This window comes from Nicotiana tomentosiformis, chromosome 8, assembly GCF_000390325.3.
Source record: "Nicotiana tomentosiformis chromosome 8, ASM39032v3, whole genome shotgun sequence".
Classification (NCBI taxonomy): Eukaryota; Viridiplantae; Streptophyta; class Magnoliopsida; order Solanales; family Solanaceae; genus Nicotiana; species Nicotiana tomentosiformis.
The window spans coordinates 65153190-65174011 of record NC_090819.1 but is presented as its reverse complement, the minus strand read 5'-3'; the positions used below and the strand labels follow the sequence as shown (position 1 = coordinate 65174011).

General features: G+C 40.9%; 1 protein-coding gene across 1 annotated transcript; it reads right to left on the bottom strand.

Moving 5' to 3' along the window:
• Positions 1 to 922: 922 nt before the first annotated feature.
• Positions 923 to 2211, bottom strand: LOC138897613 (uncharacterized). The gene is made up of 4 exons (XM_070183606.1): positions 2074 to 2211; positions 1834 to 1986; positions 1620 to 1735; positions 923 to 1307 (listed from the first exon to the last, which is right to left on the bottom strand). The coding sequence occupies exons 1-4, from the start codon at positions 2209 to 2211 to the stop codon at positions 923 to 925; spliced, it is 792 nt and encodes a 263-aa protein (XP_070039707.1).
• Between the last annotated feature and the right edge of the window lie 18611 nt (positions 2212 to 20822).

Here is a 20822-nt window from a genome sequence, read left to right as displayed (position 1 = left end):
CAAGCCTAATATAAATAATAAACTTCCAACTTCTAAAACTGATGTTGAACCATATTAAATCAACTCCGAATGACCTCAAGTTTTGCACACTAGTCCCAAATGATCCAACGGACTTATTCCAACTCCCGAAACCAAAATCCAAACCCGGTATCAACAAAGTCAACTCTCACTTAAACCTCACAACCTTCCAAACTTTCAACTTTAGCCAAAAAGCCTTAAACCCAACCTGCGGACCTCCGAATCAATATCCAGACTTACGCCTAAGTTCAAAATCACCATACGAAGCTATCGGAACCATCAAAACTTCATTCCAGAGTCGTCTATATAAAATTCAAACTCTAGTTAACTCTTTCAACTCAAGCCTTCAACCTTGGGACTAAGTGTCCTAATTCACTCTGAAACCTCTTTCAACTCAAGCCTTCAACCTTGAGACTAAGTGTCCTAATTCACTCTGAAACCTCCCTGAAACCAATTCAACTACCCTAGCAAGTCACATAACCACAGAAGAAGCAATAACTAGGGTAACGAGGCTACCATACACAAAACGACCGGCCGGGTCGTTACATTCTCCCCCTCTTAATCAAGCGTTCGTCCTCGAATTGGTCTAGAATCAGACCTGGAGCCTCAAATAGGTGTGGATAATAGCTCCGCATCTCCCACTCGGTCTCCCAAGTAGCCTCCTCGACTGGGTGGCCTCTTCACGAACCTTCACTGATGCAATATTCTTTTATCTCAACTTTTGAACCTGCCAATCCAAAATGGCCACCGGCTCCACATCATAAGACAAATTCCCATCTAACTGAACCGTGCTGAAGTCCAAAACATGTGAGGGATCACCATAATACTTTCGGAGCATAGAAGCATAAAATACTAGGTGAACACACGATAGACTAGGTGGCAATGCAAGCTTGTAGACCACCTCTCATATCCTCTCAAGAACCTCAAAAGGGCCAATAAACCGAAGGCTTAACTTGCCCTTATTCCCGAACCTCATCACACTTTTCATGGGCGAAACTCTGAGCAAAATCTTCTCACCCACCATATATGCAACATCACGAACCTTCCTATCAACATAATTCTTTTGTTTAGACCGCACCATACGAAGCCGTTTCTGGATCACCTTGACCTTCTCCATAGCATCACGGACCAAATGAGTGCCCAACAACCTAGCCTCCCCGGGTTCAAAACAACCAACCGGAGAATGATATTTCCTCCCATACAAGGCCTCATAAGAAGCCACCTGGATACTCGACTGAAAGTTGTTGTAGGCAAACTCTGCTAATGGAAGGAACTGATCCCATGACCCTCTAAAATCCATAACACAGGTACATAACATATCCTCCAATATCTAAATGGTGGGCTCAGACTGCCCGTCCGTCTGAGGATGGAATGTTGTACTCAACTCAAACCGTGTGCCCAACTCTCACTGCACTGCTCTCCAAAACTGTGATGTGAACTGCGTGCCTCGGTCAGAAATAAAGGAAATAGGCATGCCATATAAGCGGATAATCTCCCGAATGTAAATCTGAGCCAACCGCTCTACATAATATAAAGTCACCACCGAAATGAAGTGTGCGGACTTAGTCAACCGATCCACAATAGCCCAAACTACGTCATACTTCTTCAACGACCGTGGGAGCCCGACAACAAAATCCATGGTAATACGCTCCCACTTCCACTCCGGTATCTCCAATCTCTGAATCAACCCTCCCAATTTCTGATATTCATACTTCACCTGTTGACAATTCAAACACCGAGAGACATAAGCAACAATATCTTTCTTCATCTCCGCCACAAATAGTATTATTTCAAATCACGATACATCTTCATGACACAAGGGTGAATGGAATAGCACGAGCTATGAGCCTCCTCAAGGATCAAATCTCTTAACCCATCAACATTTAGAACACAAATCCGGCCTCGAATCCGCATAACACTATCATCACCAATCACTACTTCCTTAGCACCACTTCGCTGCACCTTATCCTTCAATACCAACAAGTGAGAATCATGAAACTAGTGAGACTTGATACGCTCCAACAACGATGATTCAGCCACAACGCAAGCAAGAACCTGACTAGGCTCCGAAACATCGAATCTCACAAACTGATTGGCCGAGGCTTGAACATCCATGGCTAGTGGCTTCTTCACTACCGGTAAATATGCCAAACTACCCATACTCTTTGCCTTCCTATTCAATGTATCGTCCATCATATTGGCCTCTCCCGGATGATATAATATAGTGATATCATAGTCTTTAAGCAACTCTAACCATATCCGCTGCTGCAAATTAAGTCCTTCTACTTGAATAGATGGTGGAGACTCCGATGGTCGGTATAAACCTCACTATAAACATCGTACACATAGTGCCTCCAAATATTCAACGTGTGAACAATAGTTGCCGACTCTAAGTAATGCACAGGGTAATTCTTCTCATGAACCTTCAACTGCCGAGACGTATAGGCAATCACCCTACTATCATGCATTAACATCGTGCCAAGCCTAATACACAATGCATCACCAAACATTGTGTTTGATCCCGAACCTGTAGGCAACACCAACACTAGGGTGGTAGTCAATGTAGTCTAAAGCTTCTGAAAGTTCTCCTCACACTCCTCAAACCACCTGAATAGAGCACCCTTCTGGGTCAATCTAGTCAAAGGTGCAGCAATGGACGAGAAACCCTCCACAAAACGGTGATAGTGACCTACCAAACCCAAGAAGCTCCAAATCTCTGTAGCTAAAGACGGTGTAGGCCGAGTCTAAACTGCCTCAATCTTCTTTCGGTCTACCTTGATCCCCTCACTAGACACTACGTAGCCCAAAAACGTCACTGAATCAAGCCAAAACTCACACTTAGAGAATTTAATATAAAGATTCTTCTCCCTCAACGTCTAGAGTACAATTATCAAATGCTGGTCATGATCCTCCTAGCCGCGTAAATACACCAGTATATCATCAATGAATATGATGACGAATAAATCAAGATGCGGCTGGAATATACTATTCATCAAATGCATAAAGGCTGCTGGGGCATTGGTCAGCCCAAAAGACATCACAAAAACTCGTAGAGACCATAGCGGGTTCTGAATGCCGTCTTCAGAATATCAGAATCTCAAATCTACAGCTGATGATTCCCTGACCTCAAATCAATCTTCTAAAACACTCTAGCATCCTGAAGCTAGTCAAATAGGTTATCAAAGCGTGGTAGTGGGTACTTGTTCTTAATTGTGACTTTTTTTCAACTGCCTGTAATCAATACATATCCGCATTGTACTATCCTTCTTATTCACAAATAGAATCGGTGCACCCCAAGGTGACATACTAGGCCTGATGAATCCCTTATCAAGTAGCTCCTGATTCTATTCCTTTAATTCCTTCAACTCTACTGGTGCCATGTGATACGAAGGAATAGAGATAGGATGAGTGCCCGACACCAGGTCAATACTAAAATCAATGTTCCTGTCAGGAGGCATACCCGGCAGATCCGCTAGAAACACATTTTGAAAGTCTCTAACTATCGGAACTGACTCAACGGTAGGAGTATCGATACTAACATCCATCACAAAGGCCAAGTATGCTAAACATCCCTTCCCAACAATCTGTTGAGCCTTTAAGTATGAAATCACTCTATTAGTAACATAATCCAGGGAGCCACTCCACTCTAACCTCGGCATCCCCGGTATCACCAATGTCATGGTCTTGGCATGATAATCTAGAATAGCGTGACATGGAGACAACCAATCTCTGCCCAATATTACGTCAAAGTCGACCATGCTGAGTAGTAGAAGATCAACCCTCGTCTCCTAACCCCCATTAGCCACCACATATGACCAATATACTCGGAACATAATAATAGAAACACCTACCAACGTAGATACATGAACATGCATAACTAAAGAATCATGGGGCATGTCCAAATAACGAGCAAAGTACGATGATACATATGACTAAGTGGAAGCGGCGTCAAATAATACTAAAGCATCCCTATGGCACACTGAAACAATACATGCGATCACTGTATCTGAAGCAACTATCTCTGGCCTGGCGGGAAAAGCATAGCATCGAGCCTGACCACCACCTATCTGACCTCACCCTCTGGGGTGACCTCGACCCATACGACCTCCACCTCGAGTTGGCTGAATGGGTGCCTTAGCAACTAGTGCATGAGTCATAGTCTGGCCCCCTGCTATACTGGACCTCTGTAATAACGAGGGCAATACTTCCTCATATGCCCAACTCTCCACAATCATAGCAACCTCGAGTTGAAAATGACTGTGGGGCCTGCTTAAGACCCCCAGAACTAGAATAGCCACTAGAAGAACCCGGTACTGATGAACCCTAAACTGATAGAGCACGATATAAGCTCTGAGCTGATTGTACACTGAAAGATGACTGAGCTGGCCCAGTGCTATGAGAATCGTGGCTAACTGATACACCACGAGGATCCTGACGAGCCATCTGAGCGAGCCTGTAAGGATGACCTCTGCTGTGATATGACTGACCTCTAGATGAAGTACCACTAAAACCACTAAATCAACGGGGCCTCTTACCCTCATGCTCCTCGCGCTCAAGCCTGCGAACTGACTCCAAACGCGTAGCATTCTCGACCACCTGGTCAAACCTAGCATCCATATCGACCTTTATAGCCAAACTGTAACGTAGGCTATAGTTGAGGCCATCAATGAACCTCCTAATCCCCTCTCTCTAAGTGGGAACCAACCATATAGCATGACAGGCCGAATCTGCGAATCTCATTTCATACTAAGTCACAGTCCTATCTCTCTGGCGTAGCTTCTCAAAATCTTTATGAAACTCCTATCTGCGACTCTATGGAAAAACCTTCTATAAGAGTAGAACTGAGAACTCATGCCATGTAAGTGACATTGTGCCAACTAGACTGCTCAACTCATAGGTCTGCCTCCATTTGTAGGCTACCCCAGTCAACTGAAAAGAAGTAAATGCAATTCCACTGGTCTCCAAAATACTCGATGTGCGAAGAATCCGCTGACGCCGGTCTAGAAAATCAAGAGCATCCTCTGACTCCTCCCCACTGAACTCTGGAGGCTTAAGCCTCCCGAACAGCTCCAATCTCTTCTGCTCCTCATCGCTCATGGGTGGACAAACCTCGGTCCGAGTAGCAACAATCAGTTGAACTGGTAGTACCCCCGGTGTCTGAAGTCCCTAAGCTAGCTGCTTCGGAGTACGGACGGTAGGAGTCTGGGCACCTAACCTAGCCTATGAAGTGGCTAGTACAGCTAGAACCGAAACCGCCTGAGCCAGGCTCGTGCACATAGTCAAAATCTAAGCTAAGGGCTCCTAAAGGATTGGGATAACAATGGGCATTGCTGGTGCCTGCGCTGGTCCCACCGACTCAACCATATATGGTACCTGCTCCTCAGCTGGAGCAACTGGTGGCTCCACATTTGCTTCCCTAGCTGTAGTACAAGCTACACCTCGGCCTGTACTGCGGCCCTGATCTCTCGCATCCCTAACTGGTGCTACTGGTGCTTGATCAGTCGATCGTGTCCTCACCATCTGTGAGAGAATAGAAGAATAGAAGTTCAGATTCCGGAATTAACAAATCCGCGTGACAAGAATGCAAGAAAGTGAAGTTTTCTAATAGTTCGATAGCCTCTCGAAGATAAGTACTGACGTCTCTGTACCGATCCGCAAGACTCTACTAAACTTGCTCATGAATCGTGAGACCTAAGCAACCTAGTGCTCTAATACCAACTTGTCACGACCCAACTCCCACCCGAGCCGCGACGATGCCCAATACTACTTGCCAGGCAAGCCAACAGTCACATAATAGCTTAACATTTGAATAAGCATGGTTTAATAAACTCAACAGTGGAAATATAATAATTATTTGGTAAAAACAATAACAATACTGATACAACCATCCCCAAAATCTGGTGTTAACGAGTACATAAGCACTACTGAGTATCAAAATACAAAACAAAATTCTGAATACAACTGTCTCAATAGAAGAACAATAATAATAGATAATGAAAGATAACTTCAAGGTCTGCTCTATTATGGTGCAAAGTGCTCAAAAACGGCCCTTAGCCGAACTCCACAACTCAAAAAATGAGAAAAATACCAAACTTTTTGACATATATAGCCTTCTAGTGAAACCGCACCTGCAATCACTTAACCGCACTTACGGTCACTTAACCACATCTGCAGTCCCGCTTCTGCAGCAAAGTGGCCGCATCTGTGGTCACAGACCTTCAAGCCAACATCCTATTTTGCAGTCACATATGTGCTTCTGCGCACGCGCACCTACGCCTCAACGTCCGCATCTACGGAAACACAATACCTCACTCAACTTCGCTTCTGCGCTCCACTTTTCGCATCTGCGAACTGGAAGATGTGGACTAAATTTTGCACTTGTGCAGTTTTCCAGTCCAAGCATATTCTGCACCTGCGATAGCCTGACCGCTTCTGCGGTCTCGCATCTGTGACCAAATCCTCGCAGGTGCAGTTGCACCAGAACTTGATATTCTTCAGCATACTAAATCCAAACATGGTCTGTACATAATCTGAATCGCACACGAGGCCCCCGAAACCCCATCCAAACATACCAACAAGTCCTAATAAACGATATGAACTTACTCGAAGCCTCAAATCACATCAACAAACTTCAAAATCACAAATCGCAACCCAATTCAAGCCTAATGAAACTAATGAACTTCCAACTTCTATAAACGATGTCGAACCATATCAAATCAACTCCGAATGACCTCAAATTTTGCACACTAGTCCAAAATGAAACAACAGACCTATTCCATCTCTTGAACAAAAATCACTTTGTATCAACAAAGCCAACTCTCGGTCAAACATCCTAACCTTCCAAACCTTCAACTTTCCAACTTTCGCCAAAAAGCCTCAAACCAACCTACGGACCTCCAAATCAATATTCGGACATACGCCTAATTCCAAAATCATCATACGAAGCTATCGGAACCATCAAAACTCTATTCTGGGGTTGTCTACACAAAAATGAAACTCCGGTCAACTCTTTCAACTTAACTCTTCAACCTTGTGACTAAGTGTCCCAATTCACTCTGAAACCTCCCCGAAACCAATCCAACCACCCCGACAAGCCACATAATCAAAAATGAACACATAAGAAGCAATAACTAGGGGAACGAGGCTACCATACACAAAATGACCGGCCGAGTCGTTACAGGCAGCCTCTAATAATTCTCCCCATTTGACCTGAATTTCTTGAATAAACTTTATCTAACTTCTTCACATAATCTTCATCGCTGGTGTTTGTCATGGTTAAAGTAGGTATGAATTGCAAATTATAGTTTGTGCGTTAAGTTAGCATGGGTTAATAATATTAGAGCACTTAGTTAAAAGTGAGCAGGATTAAAAATAAGTTGATAGTGGAGCTTATGCTTTAAAAGTAAGCAAGAGGTAGAAGTTAGAGCTCATGCTTTAAACGTAGGCAAGGGTCAAAAGTTGGAGCTCATGCGTTAAAAGTAAGCATGGATTGAAAATTAAAGCTCGTCTTTAAAAGTAAATATGAGTTGATAATTGAAGCACACATGCTAAAATTAAGCATGAGTTAAGAATGAGTCTTGCGTTAAAAATAAGCATGAGTTAAAACGGGTTGAAAATAAGTTTGGATAAAAATTATTTCAAAATATATTTTTTGTAAAGAGAAAGCAACAATAATATTGAATATGGTTGAAATTTTCCTCCACATTGATTAGCACTTTGTCACGACCCGAAAGATCAGCCGTGGGGTCGTGATGGCGCCTAACATCCACTTGCTAGGCAAGCCAACATTATCCAATTACTTAACTGGTTTTAACAAATTATAACAGAGCAGTGATAATTAACAACTAATAAACTCGGTAATGAACAAAGTATTTATATATATAACACAGTACTAAATCTACTCCCAGAAATTGGGAGTCATAAGTACATAAGAAACAACAATATTACAAATACGGTCTGGAATAAAGTGCAACTGTTAGAAACTAAATAAACAGTAAAATATGATAAAGGGGACTTCAGGTACTGCGAACGCCAGCAGCTCTACCTCAAGTCTCCGAAAGCAGTTTAATCTGAGCAGTCTCCGCTAAATGCCGCTAGGACCAACACCAGGATCTTCACAAGAAGTGAAGAAGTATAGTATGAGTACAACCGACCTCATGTACTCGGTAAGTGTCCAGCCTAACCTCGACGAAGTAGTGATGAGGCTATGAAAGGTCACTCATAATAAACATGTATGAAATAATAATAACAGAATAAAGAAAAAGAAATAAACAGTAAACTCATATACACGGATCCGAAGATCAACTACCAAAGGGCCCCAGAATAATATGATCTCAATTCTCATATTACAATAACGAGATAAAACTCTACAAAAACAAACAACTACAACACATCAACTATATTGTGGCGTGCAACCCGATACCAACACTTAACACAATAAATGTTGCGGCGTATAACCCGATCCCAATATCATATCATATTAGTATTTGTTACAGCGTGCAACCGATCCCAACTGTTGCAGCACGCAACCCGATCCCCAATATCATTTTGTTAATATAAACAACTCAATAAAACCAATGATGGAAATCTCAACACGAAAGAAAATGAACGAGCGGAACACTAAAGAACTATCAGTACAAATAGAGGATAGCCAATATCACATAACCCCAAATCTTGCCAAAACATTAATATCGGAGTAACTAAATGGCTCACATGAACGGAATAACATAATAAAGTGCATCAACTAATATAAGGACAAATAAAGCAAGTAAAACATGAGTCAATGAAAATATATAATTAATGCAAGTAGGAACATATAGCAGGTAAGCAAATATTGAGTGATAAATAAACAGATAGAACAAGTAGCAATTACATAGCAGGTAACAAGTAAAGCATGAATAACAAGTAAGAACATATAACAATTAAATATGTAACAAGAGATAACATGGGATAAATGAAGACATGAAAGTAAATAGTGCAATCCCCTATGCTTTAATCCTATGGCAGCGTATATACACTCGTCACCACGCATATACGTCGTTTTCCCACATAATTCACATAGCAAACAACCAACAAATATTAATTCCCTCAAGTCAAAGCAAGACACAACACTTACCTCACTCTATAACCAAATCAATCAATCAATCACGGCATTACCTTTTGAACAAGCCTCCAAACCAACCAAATCTAGTCAATTATCATTCCAACAATTTAAAATAAGCTTTATAAACTACCCATTAATGAAAAAGGTTCAATCTTTGATGAAATTGGAAAAGTCAACCTCGGGCCCGCTTGGTCAAAATTCGAGATCGGAAAATACAATTACTCATTCACCCCCGAGCACATTTATGTGATTTATTTTGAAATCCAACCTCAATTTGAGGTTTCAATTTTGCAAAATCCCTAAATTTTATCCAAATCCCCAATTTCTACCAAAGAAATCCTATATTTAATGTTAAAAACTCATGAAAATTAATGAGGAATTGAAAGAAAGTAGATTAGAGTTGCTTTTCAATGAATTAGGGAAGAAAAAGTTCTTCAAAAATCGCCTCTAGAGTGTTTAGGGTTGAGAAATGGGGTAAAATGAGCAAAGTCCCATTTTTTTCTCTTTTACCCAGCTGCAAGTATCTTATTTGCGACACACTGAACGCAAATACGATCAATGCATCATGCCCAGTTAAGTCGCAAAATGCGAACTGCCCCCCCATCATAATTGCGGACAAACACTTCGCAAATACGAAGCTTGCCCCCAGAACACTATGTTGCAAATGCGACTCTGAGATAATTGCACAAATGCGAACTTTTTCTTCACAAAAGCGAAGTTCCAGTACACCATCCCAACATCATAAATGCGAAATCTTATTTACAAAAGAGAGGCTCACAAATATGAGCCAGTCCTCGCATTTGCAGATCTGCAACAGGCACCAGAACTGAAAGCACACCAGCAATTGCATAAGTGCCCAAACTCATTCGTAACGCATCTGAAACTCACCCGAGCCCCTCGTGCTCCAAACCAAACATGCACACAAGTCTAAAAACATCATACGAACTCACTCGCGTGATCAAAATACCAAAATAATATCCAGAACAATGAATCGAACATCAAAACACATGAAATTCAAAAGGAAACTCAAGAGTAGCTAGAAGTACAACCAAGCGTCTGATTCTTATCAAACCAACTCGGAATTACAGTAAATTTTGCAGATAAGTTTCAAATAGAAAAATAGACCTTTTTCAAGTCCCAAAACCAAAATCCGAACCCGATAACCATAAATTCAACTAACGATTAAACCAAAGGAATTTCTAAACATTCAAATTCCCAACTTTCAACAAAACAAGTCAAATCAACCTAGGGACCTCCGAGTTTGATTCCGGGTAAACGCCCAAGTCCAAAATTACAATACGAACCTACTGAAATTATCAAAACACCGATCCGGGATCGTTTACCTAAAATGTTGACCGTAGTAAACTCTAGCCTCATTTTTAATAAAAATTTCCATTTTCTTCAAAATGTCACATGAAAGCTTTTCGAAAAGCGACACGGACCACGTACGCAAACCAAGAAACATCAAACCAAGCTACAGGAGGTCTCGTATCATGAATATTAAGGCTAGTACTCAAAATGACCTATCGGGTCGTCACATTCTCTACCTCTAAAAGTAACGTTCGTCCTCGAATGGACATAGAAAAGTACTAGGATTGGTGAAAAGGTGGGGGTATCTACTCTGCATATCAGACTCGTACTCCCACATAGTTTCCTCGATCGGCTGGCCTCTCCATTGCACCTGCATAGAAGTAAAACTCTTAGATCTCAATTTACTAACTTGCCGGTCTAAAATATCAATCGACTCTTCCTCATAAGCCAAGTTTTCATCAAACTGCACCGTGCTGAAGTCCAAAACATGTGAGTTGTCCTCATGGTACTTCTGAAGCATGGAAACGTGAAATGTATCCCTGCTAGACTAGGAGGCAATGCAAGCCTATGAGCAACCTCCCCAACTCTCTTCTTGATCTCGAACAAGCCAATAAACCTCGGGCTCAACTTGCTCTTCTTCCCAAAACTTCATCACTCCCTTCAAAGGCGACACTTAGAGAAGGACCTTCTCGCCCACCATGTAAACCACATCTCAAACCTTCTGGTCCACATAACTCTTCTGCCTGGACTGAGCTGTACGAAGTTATTCCTGAATCACCTTAACCTTTTCCATAATATCATGGACGAAATAAGTGCCAAACAACCTAGCCTATTCGGGCTCAAACCAACCAATCGGCGAATGACATCGCCTCCCATATAATGCCTCGTACGACGCCATCTGAATACTCGACTGCTAACTGTTGTTGTAGGAAAACTATGATAAAAGTAAGAACTAGTCCCATGAACCTCCAAAATCTATAATACAAGTGCGTAACATATCCTCCAAGACCTGAATAGTGCACTCGAATTATCCGTCCGTTTGAGGATGAAACATTGTACTCAACTCGAGACACGTGCCCAACTTACGCTGCACGTCTCTCCAAAAACGCTATGTAAATTAAGTGCCTCGGTCAGAAATGATAGAAACATGCACATTGTACATGAGGATAATCTCCTGGATGTAAATCTGAGCCAACCGCTTTGAAGAATAAGAAGTCACCACCGGAATGAAGTGTGCGGACTTAGTCAATCGGTCCATAACAACCCAGACTGTGTCATACTTTCTCAAGGTCCATGGTAAGCCTATCACAAAATCCATAGTGCGTGCTCCCACTTCCACTGTGGTATCTCCAATCTCTGAGTCAAACCACCCGATTTTTTATGTTTATACGTCACATGTTGACAATTCAAACATCGAGATACATAAGCAACAATGTCTTTCATCATACTTCGCCACCAATAGTGTTATTCCAAGTCACGGTACATCTTCGCGACATCTGGGTGAATGGAATAGCGCGAACTGTGAGCCTCCTCAACGATCAACACTCTCAACCCATCAACATTTGGAACACAAATCCGTCCCTAAAGACGCAGAACACCATCATCACCAATCACAACCTTCTTAGCACTTCCCTACTGCACTGTATCCTTCAACACTAACAAGTGAGCTGAAGTAGGTCCGAATCTCTGTAGCTGAAGTAGGTCTAGGCAAGTTCTATACTGCCTCAATCTTCTTAGGATCCACCTTAATGCCCTCGAAGATACAACATAGCCTAAAAAGGCAACCGAGTCCAACCAAAACTCATACTTTCAAAATTTGGCATATAATTGACGATCCCCCAGAGTTTGAAGTACGATCCGCAGTGCTCCTCTCGACTGCGGGAGTAAACCAAAATATCATCAATGAAGACAATCATAAAAGCATCCAAATAGGGCTTGAACACTCAATTCATAAAATCCATAAATGTTGTTGGGGCATTAGTCAAGCCAAATAACATCACTAAGAACTCATAATGACCATACCGAGTCCGAAAAGTTGTCTTAGGGATATCCAATGCCCTAATCTTCAACTGATGGTAGCCAGATCTCAAGTCAATATTGGAAAACACCTTGGCACCCTGAAGCTGATCAAATAAGTAAACACTCCTCCGCAACGGATACTTATTCTTGATAGTCACATTATTCAACTACCGATAGTATATACACATCCTCATTGTCCCATCCTTCTTCTTCACTAATAATATCGGTGCACCCTAAGGTGAGACACTAGGTCTAATGAATCCCTTATCAAGCAAATCCTGCAACTGCTCCTTCAATTCCTTCAACTTAACTAGGGCCATACGATATGGTGCGGTAGAAATGGGCTGAGTGCCCGAAACCAATTCAATGCAAAAGTCGATATCTCTATGTGGCATCCCCGGCAAATCTGTAGGAAACACATCTAGAAACTCACGCAAAACTAGTAATGTATCCATGGAAGGAAGCTTCGCAGTAGGATCATGGATATAGATAGGCCAAATATGCCAGACACCCCTTCTTGACCATACGCCGAGCCTTCACATAAGAAATGACCCTACTAATGGAATGGCCAAGGATCCCTCTCCACTATAATTAGGGCAACCCCCGGCATGGATAATGTCACAGTCTTGGCGTGACAGTTCAAAATAGCGTGATGAGGTGATAACCAATCCATGCATAAGATAAAGTCAAAATCCACCATATCAAGAAGTAGAAGGTCTACCCTAGTCTCATAGCTCTCGATTGTGACCAAAAAATCATGATATACCCTATCTACCATAATAGAATCCCCGACTGGCGTAGACACATAAACATGAACACTCAGAGAATCACGAGACATATCTAGATATGAAGCAAAGTAGGATGACACATATGAATAAGTGAAACCCGAATCAAATAGAATTGATGTATCTCTATGGAAAATTAGAGTAATACTTGTGATGACCGCATCCGATGACTATGCCTCAGGTCTAGCTGGAAATGCATAAAAACGGGGTTGAGCCCCACCACTCTGACCTCCACCTCTCGGACGGGCTCTAACTGGATGGCCTCCACCTCTAACTGCCTGACCACCACTTCAAGCTGTCTAACCACCATCTCTAGCTACCTGACCCCCGCCTCTAGCTGGCTGTACAGGTGGTGGATCAACCGCTGCCGGAATCATGGCACGAGTACCCTGCTATGGCATGTTGCTCCTTAATCTAGGATAGTACCTCCTGGTATGACCTGCGTTGCCGCACTCAAAGCAACCCCGCGGCTGGCCTTACTGCTGAGTCCGAGATGATCCCTGATGACCTGAATGACCACGTAGTAACTGTGTAGTGGTCGTGCACTGATAGGAGCTGAAGGTGTGCAAAATATTGGCTGCTCAGGACGAGACCCAAAAGAACCATGATTGCTCGAAGCACCATGTGCTACCTGAAGCACTGATTGAATGGGCTTGTGAGGATGGCCTTTACCAAATGAACCTCTGGCACCACTGAAACCACCAAAATGACAAGGCTTATTCGCAGATACCGCCTCTCTACCCTAACCACAAATCCTCTTGATCCGTCTAGCAATCTCTATAATCCGCTGAAAAGAAATATCATCCCCAATCTTCTTGGCCATCTATACCCTGATACCAAAAGTAAGGCCATCTATGAATCTCCTCACCCTCTCCCTCTCAGGAGGGATCAAGATAAGTGCATGTTAAGATAGGTCCACACATATGATTTCGTACTTAGTAACGGTCATACTACCCTACAGTAGGCACTCGAACTGGCTGCGGTACTCTCTCTCAGAGTAAAAGGAATGAACTTCTCCAAGAATAGATGTGAGAACTGATCCCAAGTAAGTGGAGGTGAACTTGCTGGTCTGTCGCGAACATAGTCCTTCCACCATCTCTTGGCAGAGCCGGTCATTTGAAACACTCCGAAGTCGACTCCATTGGACTCCACAATACCCATGTTACGCAACACCTCGTGGAAACAGTCGAAATAATCATATGGGTCCTCAGAGGTGTACCACCAAAAATGAATAGGAAAGAACTTGGTGAACTTTTCCAAAGTCTTCAATCCCTCAGAAGACATCGTGGGACTCTCCCCGGGCTGTGTAGAAATAACAGGCTGAACCACTCCAATTGTTGGAACTGCTGGAGTCTGATATATATGAGCCATATGCTCTGGAGTGTGAGTAGCGGGTGTCTGAGCCTTTGCCCCAGCCTGAGAGACAGTTGGTGCCATAGGAAATACTCTAGCCTGGTCCACACTCTCCATAAGGTCTACTAAGCGGACTAGGGCATCCTAAAGTACGGGAGTAACAATGAATCCCTCCGAGACCTGAGCAGGTCCAACTGGTGCGGTCTGAATAGGGACCTCCTCCTCCTGCTCGATCTGAGGATCTACAATGGGTGCTGATGCGCGTGCTCTAGGCTGAGCTCTGCCTCTGCCTCGGCCCCTACCTAGGCCCTGACCCCTATCCCTGGTAGTGGCTGCAACCTGGGGCTCCGGTTCCTACCCGGTTGTGGATGTTGTGCCTATCCTCACCATCTGCGATGAAACAAGAATGAAACGATTCAAACATCAATGACAGAATAAAATTGCACGATAGATAAAGAAAGAAGTGAAATTTTCCTAAAGCCCTATAGTCTCTAGAAGATAAGTACAAATGTCTCCGTACCGATCCTCCAGACTCTACTAAGCTTGCTCATGACTCGTGAGACCTAGGCAACCTAGTGCTCTGATACCAACTTATCATGACCCGAAATCCCAACCGTAGGGTTGTGATGTCGCCTAACATCTACTTGCTAGGCAAACCAATGTTAGCTAATTACTTAACCAATTTTAACAAATTATAACAGAGTAGTGATAATTAACAACTGATAAACTCAGGAATGAACAATGTATTTATATAAATAATACCGTACTAAATTTACTCCCAGAAATTCGGAGTCACAAGTGCATGAGCAATAAAAATACTACAAATACGACCTGGAATAAATTACAACTGTTTGAAATTAAATAAACAGTAAAATATGATAGAAGGGGACTTTAGGGACTGCGAACACTAGCAACTCTACCTCAAGTCACAAAAAGTAGTTGAATTCGAGCAGTCTCATCTAAGCGCCGCTAGGATCAACACCGGGATCTGCACAAGAAGTGCCAAAGTGTAGCATGAGTACAACCGACCCCATGTACTTTGTAAGTATCGAGCCTAATCTCGACGAAGTAGTGACAGGCTATGGCAAGTCACTCGAAATAAACCTGTATAAAATAATAATAATAGAATATAGGAAAAGAAATAAAGCAGTAAACTCATATACACAGACACGAAGATCAACTACTAGAGGGCCCTAAAATAACATGATCTCAAATCTCATATTACAATGCCGAGATAAAACTCTATAACAACAAACAACTACAACACATCAATTCTGTTGCGACGTACAACCCGATCCCAACACTTTACACAATAACTGTTGTGACATGCAACCCGATCCCGAATATCATTTCATTAATATAAACAACTCAACACAACCAATGACGAAAATCTCAATACGAAAGGAAATGAACGAGCGGAATATTAAAGAACTACCAGTACAAACGGAGGATAGCCAATACCTCATAATCCCAAATCTTTCAAAACATTAATACTAGAGTAACTAAATGACTCACATGAACAGAATAACAAAATAAAGTGCATCAACTAATATAAGGACAAATAAAGCAAGTAAAACATAAGTCAATGAAAATATTCAATTAATACAAGTAGGAACATATAGCAGGTAAACAAATATTGGGTGATAAATAAACAAATGAAACAAGTAGCAATTACATGGAAGGTAACGAGTAAAGTATGAAGAACATGTAAGAACATGTAGCAATTAAAATATGTAACAAGAGATAACATGGGATAAATGAAGACAAGGAAGTAAATAGCCCAATCTTGCATGCTTTAATCTCATAGCAACGCATATACACTCGTCACCATGCATATACGTTGTTTTTCCTCATAATTCAAATAGCAAACAACCAACAAATCCTAATTCTATCAAGTTAAAGTTAGACACAACATTTTTCTCACTCCACAACCAAATCAACCAACCAACCACGGTCTTTTCTTTTGAACAAGCCTCCAAACTAACCGAATTTAGTCAATTATCGTTCAAACAATCCAAAATAAGCTTTAGAAACTACCCATTAATAAAAAAAAAAAAAGTTCAATCTTTGATGAAATTGAAAAGGTCAACAAAAGTCAACCTTGGGCCCTCTTGGTCCAAATTCGAGATCTGGACCAAAATCCGATACCCATTCACCCACGAGTTCAGTTATATGATTTGTTTCGAAATTCGGCCTCAATTTGTGGTCTAAATCTCAATTTTATAAAATTCTCGGATTCTACTCAAATCCCGAATTTCTACCATGAAAATCCTAGAATTGATATTAAAAACTCACGAAAAGTAATGGGGAACTGGAAGAAAGTAGATTAGAGTTGCTTACCAATAAATTTGGGAAGAAAAGGTTCTTCCAAAATTGCCTCTAGAGTGCATAAGGTTGAGCAATGGTGTAAAATAAGTTAAGTCCCATTTTCTCATCTTTTACCCAGTTGTAGGATTCGCATTTGCGAACTCTTGTTAGCAAATGCAATGCTCGCAGTTTTGTTCGCAAATGCGACATTATGTTCGGAAAAGCGAAAACCCTCCTGCCCTCCCCATCCCCCCCCCCCCCTCCCGCAAATGCGGACAAACATTTCGCAAATGCGAAGCTTGCCCCCAGAACACTGTGTCGCAAATGAGAACTTTTTTTCGTAAAAGTGAAGTTCTAGTCCCCCCCGCCCAGCATCGCAAATGTGAACTCCTGTTCGCAAAAGCTAGGATCGTAAATGTGAGCCAGACCCTGCATTTCCAAGATCTGCAACAAACACCATAACTGAAAGCACACCAGCAGTTTCTTAAGTGCCCAAACTCATCTGTAACGCATTTGAACTCACCCGAGCACCTCGGGCTCCATACCAAACATGCACAAAAGTCTAAAAATATAATATAAACTCGCTCGCATGATCAAAATTTATCAAAATAATATCCGCAACCACGAATCGGACATCAAAACACATGAAATTCAAAAGGAAACTCAAAAGTAGCTAGAAGCACAACCAAGCGTATGATTCCTATCAAACCAACTCAGAATTACACCAAATTTTGAGACAAGTTTCAAATAGTAAAACGGACCTATTCAAAGTCCCAAAATCAAAATCACTACCCGATAAACATAAAGTCAACCTACGGTCAAACCTAAAGAATTTCTAAACATTCAAATTACCAACTTTCGACAAAATAAGTCAAATCAACCTAGGGACCTTCGAATTCGATTCTGGGCATACGTCCAAGTCCAAAATCACAATACAAACCTACCGAAATCGTCAAAACATGAATTTGGGGTCGTTTACCCAATATATTGACTGTGGTCAACTCTAGCCTCTTTTTAGTCAAAATCTTTCTTTTTCTTCAAAATTTCACATAAAAGTTTTTCGAAAAGCGACACGAACCATACGCGCAAATCAAAAAATATCAAATAAAGCTACGGGAGGTCTCGGATCATGAAAATTAAGGCTAGTACTCAAAACGACCTATCGGGTCGTGACATACTTCGATAAAAAATCTTCATCAACGTTAAATTAGTTGCAACTAGAACAGAACCCACTTTGAACCAGTGTTCAACCTTACTCTGATATCAATTATTTGGATCAAAATTACCAGGCGTTATACGAAAGCTAACAAAGTAAATATTGGATAATGGTAAATAATGCAAGAAAGAAATATGATTTACTAATTCAAAAGCGAATATAGATTTTGAGAGAATAATTCTCTCCCTAAATAAAACTTTCTTAAGGGTTACATTGTGGTATGTTGTGTTGTTGTGTGAGAAGGAAGGATCTTCAATTTATAGAAGTCCAAAATCTTTCCTTCAAAAATGGGGTTAGCCAAATATGAAAAGTTTACATTTTTCTTTAGAAAAAAGTAAAAATCAATTATTGTAAACTTTTTGCTCTTTCTTCAAAAAAATATAAAATCCAAATATGATAAGAAAATCAAATCAAATCCTAACAAAAAATGTTATGTTATGAGAGAGATATTTGAAAAGGCGCATAAACCAGTTTCATATTAGGAAGGGGATTTGGTTTAAGATGGCAGCTGATTCTATAATTTTGGGCCAAGAATTTGACTATCTGTAGAGTTCTACATCATTTTTCTCTTCTTTGGATTGTAAAGTTGTGATTTAAGTCAATGTATAATTAAGAAGTGAATTCAGAATTTGAAATTTATGAATTTTTATAACGATCTCAAGTTAATATATGATAATTGAGTTCATAGTTGATATATATATATATATATATATATATATATATATATATATATATATATATATATATATATATATATATATGTGTGTGTGTGTGTGTGTGTGGGAGGGGGGTTTCAATTCACATATACAAGTCTCAACTCTGTAAGGTCGATGCGTTAAATTGTCCTGTAACATTGCAAAACTTCATTGCCAACTTGAACTACTCATTTCTTACAACACCAATCTTCAAATTGTTAGTCAAATGATATAATTATAGACATTGTGTGGAGCAAAGTTGTACATTTAGATTTGGTTTATGGAGACAATAATTAAACTTACCACTTCATTTCAGTGTGTAGGCACGAAATTTTTATTAAAATTAAATTCATAAAATAATTTGGACTATATTTTAAATTCAAGATATATTGGTCCAAATAAATATTATGAGCTAATATAATTGAATTAATTATATAAGTCCAATATATATGGATTAAATAAATAAGTCTTAATCCATTGGGCTAGCCCATTTAATTGGGCTAAAGTGATGAGCCCACTTCATTAAGCCCAAGATGGCATCTTCTTAGAGGCCCAGTTTGGTGCCACGCGTCAAGTGACGTGGCGCGCCAAGTCAAATGGAAGAGCCAATAGGATTGTGCCATATGTTAAAATGACAAGGCATGCCAAGTCAAATTAAAGGGCCAATGAAATCACGCCACGTGTGCAAGTGACATGTTCTGGCCAATCAAATGCGGCCTTGTCATACTTAAATTTGATTGGTCGGAAAGAGTTTATTCTTATCATAACTCTTCTCTCCCACAACTATAAATAGGGGTCTTCATAACCCAGAAAAAGGACTAAAAATTATAACAAGAAGTAAGAGAGAGCTCGTGGATCAAACGCTGCAGATTTCTCTAAAAACTACAAGCATTCAAGTGTTCTAAGGATTAAAAAGATCAAAACAAAGATTCAAGAACAAGCTGCAAGCCCTTGGATTAAAAATATATCAAGATCAAGATCAGGCCTTAAGCACTTGGATTAAAATAAAATAAAATTCAAAATCAAGCTCAAAAGCTCTTTTATATACTGTTGAAAAGTAGAATCAGAGCATTCATAGAGATTGTAATACTCAAATATTTTAAATAAAATACTACAATTATTGCAATATTTTCGGTCTTGATTTTATTTTCTTGACGCAAATTTATTGTCTACAAATTCTGGCATGCCCAGTGGGCAATCTCTACCTCTCATCTCAACTTTTCAATCACCAAAGTTCAAAAACGTCGAAATGGCTTCAAAGAAAATCAACTCCAGATCAACATCCACTAAGGCTGCTAACTCCAGGTTCTATGTTGATGTGGAAAGCATCCTCGATGTTACCTTTGGAAGCTTAGGACCAGTTACGAGGATCAAAGCAAGCTTTTTAGGACAACAATCACTCCAAGTGTCGTCTGCATCAACCCATATTTTTGGATCTTCATCCTCAAAAGGAGAAAGATCCTCTACGATCGTACCCGAAGGAGGAAGCCATATTACTAAAAAGATTAAGAAAACTCTAGCTCTGCTTGACCTCTCCGGATCCAAGAACTCTATTGTGAAGGAAGATGATGATATTTCAAGTGATGGATCTTCCCCACTTACACCGCATAGCATGAGCCAGTCGAGAATCAATCTGTGTGACAATCCATGCTACTCCCCATCATCCACAACAATCGTGCAAAACATGATGACAAATGCTTCATCTATAGAGGAGCGGTTGGAAACCTTGACGGAAGCAATCGCTGGCTTGACCAAGTGCATGCAAAATCAAGATGCTATAATTGACAAGCTAACAGTCAGGGTAGGAATATTGGTGGAAGAAGAGTCCACCCATGCACCTAGTAAGCTCCCAGAAGTTCCAGAGAGTGATTCTCCCCCAAGACAAGTAGCATCCGATAAGGCTATCCCAGTCTCATCTAAAGGGATGATTCCAATCGATCAACTGAAGGAGTTCATTAAAGAAACTATTAAAAACAAGTATGAAGTTTCTACCAAGTCCTCTTTTACATACGCAA

What these genes read in the sequence shown, in the direction of transcription:
- LOC138897613 (XM_070183606.1), bottom strand. Translation starts at nt 2,211, where the DNA reads ATGGACGATACATTGAATAGGAAGGCAAAGAGTATGGGTAGTTTGGCA. An exon ending in GCTATTCCATTCACCCTTGT is followed by an intron (nt 1,736 to 1,833) that starts GTCATGAAGATG and finishes AATTGTCAACAG; the next exon opens with GTGAAGTATGAATATCAGAA. An exon ending in CTCCCACGGTCGTTGAAGAA is followed by an intron (nt 1,308 to 1,619) that starts GTATGACGTAGT and finishes TATGGATTTTAG; the next exon opens with AGGGTCATGGGATCAGTTCC.